The 13,659-nt window shown below is 43.6% G+C and overlaps 1 protein-coding gene across 1 annotated transcript in view; it reads left to right on the top strand.

The window, feature by feature from the left end:
* Positions 1-13,659, top strand: part of Bcas1 (brain enriched myelin associated protein 1) — a 67,404-nt gene that overhangs the window by 37,666 nt on the left and 16,079 nt on the right. Inside the window, exons 8-9 of the mRNA XM_036184332.1 lie at positions 1,135-1,176; positions 5,966-6,133. Coding sequence (XP_036040225.1) covers positions 1,135-1,176; positions 5,966-6,133 — 210 coding nt within the window. The remainder of the gene's footprint in view (positions 1-1,134; positions 1,177-5,965; positions 6,134-13,659) is intronic.

Raw genomic sequence — 13,659 nt, 5'->3', positions numbered from 1 at the left:
CTAGGCAGCTTGCAAGTTCACCGTCACCAGATGGGGATGTGACCTTCAGATCAGTACCCTCCATTCTATTTGTTTCACGTGACTTGGCTCTCGGTGTCATTTCTTACACTGTAAATGGTGGTCATGTACTTGTTGCTTGAGACATATATTAAGGGAGATAAGGCATGGCAGGCACCTGAGAGTTGCGTGTGTAAATATCCCTTCTTTTCTTCCCCTCCCTGTTACTAAGTGGGACTAAAAATGGGTATAGGGAAATGATTTTAACCTGGAATTGAAGAAAAAGACACAGAAGGTCTGTGAGTATCCTGGTATCAGCTGCAAAGTATGGGAAATTCTCAAGGCAGTCTGTATCTACAAAAGCCCCACACACCAAGGTTTAAGAACCATGGAAGGAAAGCTATCAAGATGACTTCCAGAGTCATAGCCAACTGACAGAATGTAGCACTGACCTTTGGAAGAATCAGGATGCCCCCTCTCCTGTTTGGGGAAGGACTCTAGATGCCATGTGACTCCAGGGTGTGTGAAACCCTAGGCCCTGGCCTTCCATGGACTAATCCACTCAGGTTGAACTTGAGCAGGACAGAGTTGCCCAAGACCAAGGGCTAGTGTAGTGCACGTGGTAGTGCACACTTGGAATAATAGTCCTGGGACAGTAGAGGCAGGAGAATCAGAAACTTAAAGCCATCTTTGACTATAGAGTAAATTCAAAGCTAGCATGAAATGCATGATATTCAGCAATAATAATAATTATTGTTATATATTATTATATAGTTATTATGATTGTTCTGTTTTTATTGGCTACCAGAAAATGTGAAGCAAATATGTTCTTTACCACAGCCACAACTCTGCAGCTAGTGTTTTCTGTGACAATCATTCCTGTTTCATGCATACCCTACCTGTGACACTGTGTTTATTTTTGCTCATTGCATCTTGAAATACACAACTCGTATCATCTTGCTATACTATCTGCCTTTGTGGAAGCCTCCTTCAAATTCTTGCTCAAACAAGGTCTACATTAATAATTCAGTATGTGAGAACTACCCTATTGGACTGGTAGACCAGATGACCCTTTGCTTTCAGGTGACTTACTTTGGTAATACCTTGACTTTTGCTTTTGTTTTTATCTTCCTCTAGTCAGTTAAAGAGGATTCACTTTCCACAGGTGCAGAGGAGAATGTAAGTGACTCCATGCCATCTCAAATCATTTTAAATCACTGTTATCTTTGGTGTGTCGGGCCATTGGGTGTTCAGCTTGGGGATCCCTTGTTTTGCATGTCCTGTGTTTTGCATCCACTGTAGACTCTTTCATCCCTTCCCATGATCAGGGGCCAAGGTGCGAGAGACCAACATTGGATCAATTCTTTATCATTCCCATTGAATCTACACAAAAGTAGATCCAAAATCAGAGCATCCCTTTTCTAGCTTGTCATCCTTCAGGGGCTGAACGAGTCTACTCCACGTAGTAATGGCTTTGCACATCCTTAAGGGATGGGGTTGCATCTTCTGCTTCATTCTGCCTTGACTGCTCCTTCACCTTCGTTTCCATGGTTATCCAGATTCTCACTAACTTTGGGTGGTACTCAGGTCCAGCCATTTGTATCAGGCATGAGAATGTCTTATGGCAATAATCCAGACTGTTGTCTCCACTAGAGAGCTGATCCCAGGGGTCTGATATACTGATGGCCAGATAATTCTGGCGTTTAATCTTCTAGAGATAGTCAAAAATTTTAAGACAGCTCACTCGTGTCCAAAGGAATGGTGTTGTATGAGATCTCTCTCTCTCTCTCCTTTTCTCTCTCTCATACACACACACACACACACACACACACACACACACACACACTCACACACACACACACACACACACACATGCATGCACATACACAATGTGTCTTTTGAAAATCTCATCCTGAGATATTACTAAATGGGGCCTTGGCAGCTCCAGGCCGAAGACAGCAGCTCTCAATGCTGAAAGTGGTGCAGACTGGACATTTTTATGATTGGGTAAGTGAATGTATAGCTTCTTAAAACAACAAAAGGACATGATCACTTTGCCAAGGGAAAATGTACTTGTCTCCTCTGGAGTCTCTTATTCACTTACCATAAACAGTGTATATGCTTTAATTTTTATTTCGTTACGGTAGCCAAATGGATATTAGAAATCCAAACATTTCCCCTAAAATGTTAGTCATGATAGGGGTGAACACTGGAATGGCTGTGTGTGATTCCTTTTATATATATCCTGTATTCATCAGCTCTATTCACTTCCCACGGTGTTGAATCGCATAAGGACATCTTCATACAAGTATATGGTGTGCTTTGAGTGCTGTTCCCACGTTCCTGTCTCTCCTCTTCTTCCCATCCCATGTCCAGTGAGTTCCCACTGTTCCTCTAGAAGTGTTATTATTCTTATTAGGAGAAGTCTCAACAATCTGTTGGTCCTGTTCCTTCATACATTCTTCCGTCCATTCATTCACTCCTTTCATTCTATCCTTTCCTCTTTTATTTCTTGAGTCAAAGTTAATAGCTCAGCAAAGGCCTCTTCTCTTGATTCTAGAAAGTTCTTGTGAACTTCCCTGGTATTTTCTAAGAAGCCAGAATCTTCTCTCCTCTCAACCTAAAAAGCACGAGTCTGCTCAGAGACTGAGTTCTCTGAAGAGAAACATTTGGGGAAAACCAGTGTTTCCATTCATCCTAGGATCCCTGTATTCCTCACAGCCCAAGTATCAAAATCTGGAGTTGACCTGAAACAACCAAGCACATTTCACTTTCTACCATATGCTTAAATCAGGAATATGGTGGAATTAATAGATATATTCCTAGTATCAAAAAGTAACACAAAAGGAAAGCAAGGCATTTTTAATGAAATGAAGAAACATTTTATACATTGCTTTCCCCGCCTTGCTTAGCCCTTTACCTTGCATTTCCAGTTTTAAGGCTCCACATTTACCGTCTAGCTTCCTACTGCTTGGAGGGAATGAAGATAAACAGCTGTGACCTAGGCACCGTTATCTCCAGGTCACATTTCTCCCTGAACCTCAGTTTACTTATCTGTCATATGGGGTACCGATGGAACCAGTCTGTGGCTCTGGAGAGAATGAAATGAGATGGGAATTTAGACATCAATAAACTACAGTTCACAGACCACATCTGGTCCACCACCTAGTTTTAGCTTGACCCACAAGTTAAAAGTGGTTTTCTATATTTTTAAATGGCTGGAAAAAAAAAAAAAAAAAGAAAATATTATCATGACATATGGAAATCACATGAATTCAAATGTCAGTACTGGCAAAGTTTTATAAGAACTCAGCCACATATCCCTTTACGCATTGTCTCTGGATGTTTTTCCTGGTGGACCAAGACAGGAATACCTCCTGCAGGGACAGCTGGCTGCCCCAGTAGCAACTGCCGGTGAGTGGCAGGTGACATAGTGCATGCTGGACCTACCTGCCATCAGTGTCTAGTTCCCAGGGAAATGATGCTTCCCTGCTGGCTAGACATCCAGGTGGAGTGAGGAGTGTGTAAAACAGAGTTCATTTCTTCCTCCCTGGAGAAGCACCAGCATTAATCACAGCAGTGTCCAGGACTCTCTGACCCTCGCTGGAGGATGGCTAGAAGCTACTAACCTTGTTCCAAGAGCTGGTGACCAGTACTTCTGGGGAATGTGGTTGAACCACCTCATTTTGTCTAATTTCTCTCCCCACACCTTTCCAAAAGCAGCCTGTCGGCCCATGTACAGCCCACTGTGATCCCTGAGCTAAAGGTAGGGTGACATCAACATCAGGTTCTCATGAAAATAAAATAGAGCCTTGAAGACCATGAAAGTTTAGAACTTCTTCTAAAATTGGATTCTAATCCTATAAAAAGTAAAATCTGGGCCAGCAAAATGGCTCAGCAGGTAAAGGCACTTGCTACTAAGCCTGACAGTGTGAGTTTAATCCCTGAGATCCATGTGGTGGAAGGAGAGAACTGACTCCTGAGAGTGTCTGCTGTGCACACACACACACACACACACACACACACACACACACGTAAGTAAACATTTACGAGGCTGAAAAATAGTTGGGCATATTGATGTTCAGCTTTAATCCCAGCATTCAGGAAGCAGAGGCATGTGGACCTCTGTGAGTTCAAGACCAGCCTGGTCTACATAGAGAGTTCCAGGACAGGCAGGGCTATTTAGAGAGACCCTGACCCAAAACAGAAAAAAAAAAAGTTGGAAAAAAATCTGTCTTGACTATAGCAGTTATGGGATAGCCAGGTATAACACAAAAATGTTTTGGCCTTGGTTGGTTAAATTATTATAACTAATGAAACTAATCTTCCCTTGCTAGCAATGTATAAAATCAAAGCAACAGGTACTTCTTAGTAAGGGACCTGCCAGTTTCACATGAAGACAACAAAAACCCACCTGGGTGCAAAAGAGAACAGCATCATTGGCTGCCGTCGCAGGAAGTGCTAGGGCGAGCCTCGCCGGGGCTCCTGACGCATCCAATAGGTCATGGTTTGCCTCACATCCACTCACATGCTATCATCATGGTACAACTCCCATCAGAGCCACAGACGGTCTCATTAGGAGTGATTTTTTTCCCTCTAGGCTCTTGTACACAAAGGTTCGAAATGCTTCAAAGATGGAATAATTCGGAATCCAGGGTCAGGAGGTCAAAGTCTGCCCTTACCTACTCAAGAGCCATCTCCGACTCTTCTACCCACTGTATGGCAACAGCTCTTTCATGACCACGAGCTAGCAAATGTAAGGATGAAATCCCATAGACCACGGACAGCAAAGCCAAAGGCTGGAAAGGGTCCCAGTTCCTAGAGGATGGCAGAGCCTCAAACAGATGTGAGAACATCTTGCTGTCAGGCCTTTGGCTTTGCTTGCCAGCAGGAAACCCTATCCTCCTCAAAATGGTGGCTGCCCTCTAGTAGTACATAAGCCAAGTTAGTCAATTGTTCATAATCCTCACTTGTAAAATGGGGATAACATTACCTTTGTAGGTATGTTCCAAGGCCATATATAAGAAGTACCTTGTACCACAGACATAAAAAGAGGTAATAACTGATCTAACCATCTCTAAATGGACCTGTAAACTGTTGGATGCTCCAGGTCATTGTGGTCATGGAGTAAATAGGTTTAATGTTAACACCAGTAAGAACCGGTAAGAACCAGCAGCAGTAGCTGAGTGTTTGTGTTACCTGGCCCAGGCTGAAGAACTGGACATATGTCGCCTGATTACTCCTGCTCTGCCTTAGCCACTGTCCTGTTGCTATGATAAAACACCATGACCAAGGCGACTTATAAAAGAACGAGTTTGATGAGGGTCGGATTATCACTCCAGTGGGTTAGTGCATGACCATCGTGATGAAAAGCAGGCAGGAAGGCATGGTGGTAGGGCAGTAGCCAAGAGCTCACATCTGATCCATAAGCTAGAGACAGAGAGAGAGCTAACTAGAATTGAGTGCCTCAAAGTACGCTCCCCACCACCACCAGTAACACACCCCCTTCAACAGGGCTGTACGTCCTAGTCCTTCCCAAACAGTTCCACCAACTTAGGGTCTCTCTCATTCAAACCACCACAGGATCTCTACACAGGCTGAGTGAAATTGTTCTAGGGCAGACCAAAGAGAGACTTGCTAGGAAGGTGGGAGGGACTCCTCCTGTCTATGCCTCGCACCTTCATGGGAAAGGAATCTGCCAGCTCCACTCCTATCTGTCTGTCTGCCTGTCCATCTGTCTGTCCAGTGATCAGCAATCATCTGTCTGTGAGCTCATTAAGTACATCCTGAATACTGCCTCTTGAAGATTGCCTACATAGAAACTAGTCACGGGTCCAAACCCTCAGCTCCTCTGCAGACGGGAGAACCAAGACTCCTTCATAAACGTGTTTTGGGGGAATGTTCAGGTAGTGGGGGTTGTTTTGTTTTGTTTTGTTTTGTTTTCTTATTACCTGACAAAACAATCCAGGTGGTGTGTGAGCCACCGGTAGAAACTGTAAGGTTTGAGGAAGTAGAGCCTGCCTTACAAACTGTGGATCTCAGCGAAGAAGAGGCCCAGCCTGAACCCACAGATGTAAAAGTTAAAGAAGAAAACAAACCCCGGAGGACCCCTCTGATGGCGTTTCTCAGACAAATGGTAAGCCACCTTCTGTCCGTCCATCTGTCCATCCGTCCATCTGCCGGTACAAAGCAGACATGCAGCTCATCTGCTGACAGGAAGGGTGTGAGCTGCAACTGTGGTGAGGCGTGGGCGCTGCTATGGGTGGGCTTAGTGAGTAGATTCCCTCTCACTCTTCTCATTGGTCCTCTGGCCTGCTTCTTACTGTTCTTTAACTTCTGCTAGCTCCCTTCTTAGTAAATTAAGAGGCTTTCAGTTGTCAGTGATGACAACAGTATCCACTCAGAAGTTAATTTCATTGCTGGTTTTGCATTGTGTGTTTGATGTTTGCTTCAGTTGTTGGTAAATGACACTGCTTTCTCATTATGATGATGAAGTGAATATTCCTTTTATTCAAATGAATTGTTTGCATAAAGAACATAAGACTATGCAAAGATGGGGCTGGAGTGATGACTTGGTGGTTTAGAGCACATGCTGCTCTTGTGGAGGATCAGGGTTCTGTTCCCAGTGCCCATATCAAATGGCTTACAACCATCTGTAACTCCAGTTCCAAGAGATCCAGTGCCCTCTTCTGGCCTCTTAGGGTATTGCACACATAAGGTGCACATACAAACAAAAGCAAGCGCACACATGTACACATTTTAAAAATAATTTTTAAGAATATGTAAATATGCAAAGCTACACAGAGAAACCCTGTCTTGAAAAACCAAAAAAAAAAAAAGTAAATAAACTGAGGTTGGGGATTTAGCTCAGTGGTAGAGCACTTGCCTAGCAAGTGCAAGGCCCTGGGTTCGGTCCTCAGCTCTAGGGGGAAAATATGTAAATAAATTGAAACAGGCCTTTAAAAAACAACATAAGACATTTCCTGGATTAAATACTGAATAATATAACTTATAGCAGCCAGGCATAGAGGTTTACTCCTGTAATCCTAGCACTCAAGAGGCTGGAGTGGATTCCAAGTTCAAAGCCAAACTGTGCTACACTGTGTGTGAAACTCAGTCTGCAAAGCAAAAAAGGCCAAAGCTATAGATTGAAGTCCAGAAGTTCTGAAGATAATATTCAAATGCAATAATGGTTGGATACACATATGGCTGCATAGTTTGGTTGGCAAGGTTGCCATACTCTTAATCTGTGTGGAACAGAAAGAATGTGGGCAGAGACCTTTGTGACTATGAGAAAACTAAAGTCAGCTGGGTAAGCAGCAGCCCGAGAGAAAGGTCATCGGTTTAATTCTCTTTTAATGAACAACAAGACCTTCACCTTCAAGTGCCTCTATTTTCATATCTGGAAGTCTAATCCATTTGGAAAAAAACTCCCCAGTTTCAGGAGCCTCTTAACAAGATTGCAGATAGACTAAAAGCCAGCCAAACCCTTGCAGGGGGGAATGAGATTTGGAAGGTATCGGCTGGGGCCAAGCTCTCTTCCTGTTGGCTCCTGGTATGGAACGTGTAGAAGTGATGGGCAGGCTGAGGTTGAGCCCCATCCTCTCATTGGGGGTCAAGATTTGAGACTTTCAGGCCAATAAGATGGCTCAACAGGTAAGGGTACCAGCTATCGAGCTTGGCAACCTGAGTTTGATCTCACAAGCCCCCACACAGTGGAAGGAGAGAACAGGACTGTGGCGAGTTATCCTCTAGCCTCTATATGTGTACTGTGGCATTTGTGCACATGTGCATGAGATCATCCATGAGTGTGCATATGACATAAAACCAGTGTGATTTAAAAAAAGAGAAAAGAAAAGATTTGAGATCTTTGGGCCAAGGAGAAGGCTCTGCAGATAAAAAGTATTCCTGCTCAAGCCGGATGACCTGGCTCCAGCCCCAGAACGAGTGTGAAATGCTGGTACACTAGCATGCATCTGTCATCCTAGCCCTCCTGTGGGGCCACGGGAAGTGGAGGCAGAATGTGTTAAGATTCACAGGCCAGTTGGCTAGGTGGCCCCAGCAGCAGAGGCAGCACAGTAGATGGCAAGAACTGACTCCCAAAAGTTTTTCTCTGGTCCCACATGTGCCATTGCATGAGACAGCCTGCTGCTGCTACACATGTGTGTGTGTGTGTGTGTGTATGTGCGTGCCCACAAGCCTACGTGCCTATACACACAAAGTAAATAAACAATAATTTAAAAAAAAAACTGAGATGTTTACACTTGTTTTTACATGACACCAGTAAACATATTTGGCCCATTTCTGGTGACTGATCTAAATGATAAATGGGATTCCCAAATTCTTCATCATGATATGAAAAGGGACCAGCTTTCTTGTTTCTGTGTGTGGGGAAACACAGAAGAATCAGCAAATAGAATTAGCACCTCTTCCAAATCACCAGTGTGGCTAACTTCATTGCAAAGGGGACAAGGAATTCCAAGCTAAACATAGAAATGAAACCAGAATCCATCTCCAGCAAAGCCTTGAGCTGGGAGAGGTTCAGACCATGTGTCTTTATCCCTCCATGCTGTCTCCTAGACACTGTCTTCTTGCAGTAAGAACAGGTCATCCGAATGGTGGTAAAAACTGGAGGCAGGGGAGGCCTTTGGAGCTGGCTCTCCAAGGATGGGAGGGCCAGGACTCACCCTCCCCAGTGACCCTTAGCGACCCCTGTGTTCATTGCTCTCATCATCTGCAAACTTGAACTCTTCCCGTGGCCCCACAGGAGGGCTAGGATGACAGATGCATGCCAGTTTAAACCCAGTGTAAAGCTTCAGTGTTCACACCACCACCCACAAATCTCCCAACATCCTATCATCTTTCTGTTTTGTTTTCCTTAAAGCATGCTGTCAGCATTGTGATCGATGCTGGTTTTCTAGCCTTAACAACATTCCCCATGACTCCCTGACGTCATTCATGCCAACTCCGGCTCACTCTGGTCACATCCCTGTCCCTGTGGGTACACAGCCCTGAGACAGTCCCACCTTGCTGTTTTCATAGCTTCCTCTACTTGTAGTGAAGGGACTTGTCACTTCAGAGCAGCCGTTACTCTGTCGATAATGATGATTGAGTCCAACTTTTCCATGTTAATCATTCGCTGGCCAACAACAAATCACCGCGAGTGTACAGTGACAGGTTGGCATTGGGCAGAAAACAGCATCAGGAGTTCCATCCCCTCAGGGAATGAATCCCAGAGAAGCGGGGAAAGACCCAATTTTAACTCTGCTCACACTCAGTGAGAAGGCTCCAGTATCTCCACACAGTCTTGACCCCTTCTTTTGCCTACATTAAGGATATACATGCACTCAAAAAAATGTTTTACATTCATTTAGTTTGTATGCCGGGGTGATACATGCATGTGCGGCCAGGAGGCAGCTTGCAGAAGTCAGTTTTCTTCTTTAGCCCTGTGGTCATAGGACTCATACTCAGGTTGTCAAACTGGGTGGCAGGCACCTTTCCCCACTGAGCCATGCCCAGGACTTTACACTCACTTTTATGTGTGTGTATCAATGTCCCTGCTGGGGAGACCCCTGAAAAGTGGACCCCGTGATTACTTCTAGGAAACTTTTTTTTTTTTTTTTTGTAGTATATTCATGGCCTCTGAATTGACTTAAAATCTTTGGATTTCTACTGGTGATCAAGGCCCAGAGCCTGCCCCAAGGGATTGAAAATAGACAAGGCGTGTAACCTACCACTAAGGGTTAGGGCAATCTTTTAAAGCCAAATAACCAAATACTTCAAGCACATTTTTACATAATTAAGAACTTATAATTTTATTTACAATAATTGATTTAATGGAAAACCCAATAGCAAAATCTCTTGTTTGTATCCAACTTCAGTGGACAGAGAGTTGACTGCCCAGCCTCTGTCTCATGTCTCTTCCTTTCTGTTGATGCATTTCTTGTTTTGTGGTAAAGGAGTTCTTTGTTGAATACTTTTTTTGTTTTCAAAGAAATGCACTGAACTATTCATTTCATTGCTCTTTTTTAACCTTATTTCTTTGGCTTCTTGAGACAAGCTTTTACTATAATGCTTGAAATTCACCATGTGGCCCAAACTGGCCTCAAACTCATGGCAATCCTCCTGTCTCAGCTTACCAAGTACTGTGATTACAGATGTGCACCTCCGTGCGCCACTTGGCCTAGTTCATTTCTTAAGAAATCATTTTCTTCCCAGAAATCAACCTCTCACAAATTGGAAGATCTTCATTTCTAGTGTAACTCTATTTCAGGTAAAAGAAAGTAGAGTAATATAAATCCTAACATAATATTTGACAGAGATAGTTGGACTAAACCACCAAAGTCCCACAGGCTCCTACAGGACTCCAAAATAATTGCAAGGTACATCTAAGACATCAGCCCATCAGAAGGGAGAAACAGATTCTTATACATACTAATCAGCTGATGTCAAGAAAGTGACTGAAATGTAGTATATTTTTATAGTGAGAATAGGCAGAGGGCTGTGTTCATGTACCTAATCACCAGGTAGGCAGATTCAAAACCAGAAATGTGGGAGACACAATTCTGGAGATTTCCGATTTCTGGAAAGCCCACTTCTTCTTCATGCTAGTTTGAGCTACATTATTCCATTTACTCCTCCTTGGGAGCCTTTCTCTGGCCCACTGGTTTTATAAGAAAATCTTGATTGGTGTGACATCCCCAGGCTGAGAAAAAGACTTGGAGGTTTAATAGCAGACCAGCTAAAGGCCCAAATGAGGAAACAGCCAAGAAACCTAGTTTTCTGTTAATCACATTCAATCTAATAGGCTAATCAAATCAAAAATTAGTATTATCAGGGGAAAGGAAGATGGTTTGAAAAGGGAATTATAAAACAAAATACAGAAGTCTTTAGGCCAAAGTTCTGGATCTCAAATTCCCCTTTGAGTATTAAAACATTAATAATGAGGTGGTGAAGATATGGCTCAGTGGTTCTGAATACTTAAGACATCAGGTTGGTTCCCAGCACGAATGTCAGGCAGCTCACATCCCAGGGTGAAGCCTTTTTCTGGCTTCTGCAGTTACCTACACACACACACACACACACACACACACACACACACACACACACACACACACACACACACACACACACACACACACACACACACACACCACACATCACACACACCACACACCACACACACACACACATCACACATACACACACACACACACACACACACACACAAATAAATAAGTAAAAATAGAATAAATATTTTAAAAAGTCAAACCAGGCCCAGCTGTAATAAGTGTTCTTCCTTCTTCCAAGTGATCATCAGAAGAGCCTGGTCTGAACAATTCACCCAAACCCTGGAGCAGACTTGGAGTCCCAAGTCAAGTGTTCCCTTTTATTCCATTTCTGTTGTTTCTGAAGCTGCCCTTTGACCCGGGTGATATTGCTGCTTCCTGTGTGGCCGTTGGTTTCTGGAGTTTGTGGAGGTAGTATGGGGCTGAGCCCTCGCTAGCGCTTCTCTTATTAAGGTTTTCTCTGTAAACATTGTATGTTGGGCTACTGGTCTTTAAATTACAAGGCAAAAGAGGAGAATTAATGCTTAGCTTATGTTAAGCTTGGGTATAGGGTTCTTGAGTATATTTGCACTTACAGTGAAAGTTACTTTGGCTAGATCACTTATATGACTAACACAGTCCTACTTCAAATGAACACCTCAGTGAAGCAGAAAACTGGGATGTATTACCTCTGTGGACCTGGACATTTAATGAAGATCCATTTTCTTGGATCCAAGTTAGTATAGTTGAGTTAGGAAATATTATTGCTAATACTCTCACACTGTGTTAAACTTTTACCTCCAAACTGAGAGTGGTGACCCACTTCTGTAATCCCAGCATTCACATCAGATCCAGGAGGCAGGAGGATCAGAAGTTCAAGGTCACCCTTGGGTACATACTAAGTTTGAGGCCAACCTGGGCTACATGAGACCCTGTATCTCCCCCACCCAAAGATAAATAATCAGCCTACTTCTTCTTTAGTTTGGAGGTAGTGTTTTGTTTGTTTGTTTGTTTGTTTGTTTGTTTTTGAGGTAAGGAATCTCCATGTAGCCCTGGTTGTCTTGGACTATACATCTCACTATGTAGATCAGGCTGATCTTGAACTCACAGAGATCCACTATGATGGCTAGTCTTGGTTGTCAACTTGACTACATCTTGAATGAACTATAATCCAGAAATGGAGGGCACACCTGTGAGAGATTATTTTTTGCTTGGGTGCATCCACTTCTAGCCCAGACCTTTGCTGTAGGAAGATGCACAGCTTTGATCTTGACCTTGAGGCAGGAGGATACAACTTTAATCTGGGCCACACCTTCTGCTGGAAGTCTATACAAGGGCATGGAAGAAGGAAGCTTTGCTCTTTGCCTGCTAACAAGTCCATTCCTTCAATGGCTTTAGAGCCTACTTCTTTGGGATCCCAGTGTATACTGAAGACCCACTGAGAAATCCAGCCTAGTGGACTAAGAAACTACTAGATTCTTGAATTTTCTGTTCCCAACCAGTCATTGTTGGATTAGCTGAACTGCAGCCAGTAAGTCATTCCAATAAATTCGTGTGTGTGTGTGTGTGTGTGTGTGTGTGTGTGTGTGTGTGTATACATATATATAGTAAGAGATTCATTCTATAAATTCTGTTACCCTAGAGATCCTTGACTAAGGCATCCACCATGCATGCCCTTGCCTCCCCAGTGCTGGGATTAAAGGCTTGAGCCACCACACCCATCCTACTTCTTTTAACTGTCAGTTTTGGTTGAAGGGTCAAAAATCCATGTGCGTTCCTTTCCAAACAATGTGAACTGACCACCAAATGTTTCTGCTCAAATGTTGGCCATGTTAGAAACAACTCCGATATTCCTCAGGGTATCAAGCTATCAACATGCATGGCACCTTGCAAGCAATAAAAACTAGGATCAGGGCTAGAGATATGGCTCAGCCGTTGAAGGCTGGGCTCACAACCAAACTAGGACCATTAACATGCAAGGCTCAGACACCAGGACTAGATTCTGTCTCTAATCTGCAGGCTGGAGTCCTGAGACGCCTCACCTTTGAGTCTCATGAATAAAACCATGGGGGAAACAAGGTACCTGCCAGGGAGTAGGAAAATCTCAGAAATTGCTTCCCAGCCTCTAAACTTTTCTACATGACACTAAATCATTTCTGAAAGAATTTTAGTATCCTCAGACCGTAACTTTGTTATTTTTGACAACTGGAAGAATAAAGCCTTCGTGGTCACAGTTGTTTGGATGGCAGAGCCCAACATGGGTTATCTGGGTTGTCACTGAAAGAGGGCTCTGCCTAGTTAAGTTCTGAGGGAGGGCAGGTGGGAGGTGCTGGTATTCATGAGAGGCATGATTAAGGAACTTAATGACATCTTTGTCTGATGCCAGAAGTCAGTTAGTTTGCCATACACACAGCTTCTTGGGCTTCAAAACAAACAGAAAAAGGCCATCGGAAGGCTTGAGAGACACGCTCCCATTTTTCCTTAAGAAGGGTGGGAATGGCAATGATCTTCTGAGGTCCTGGAGGTCTGCTCTCACACTGCCAACACAGCTTGGTACTGAGCTGACCCAATTCTCCTCCAAGACTATCTAAGAGACGGAGGGAAAAAAAGCATG

This window comes from Onychomys torridus, chromosome 4, assembly GCF_903995425.1.
Source record: "Onychomys torridus chromosome 4, mOncTor1.1, whole genome shotgun sequence".
Taxonomy (NCBI): Eukaryota; Metazoa; Chordata; class Mammalia; order Rodentia; family Cricetidae; genus Onychomys; species Onychomys torridus.
The sequence above is the reverse complement of the archived record's forward strand: the minus strand, read 5'-3'. Positions and strand labels throughout refer to the sequence as shown.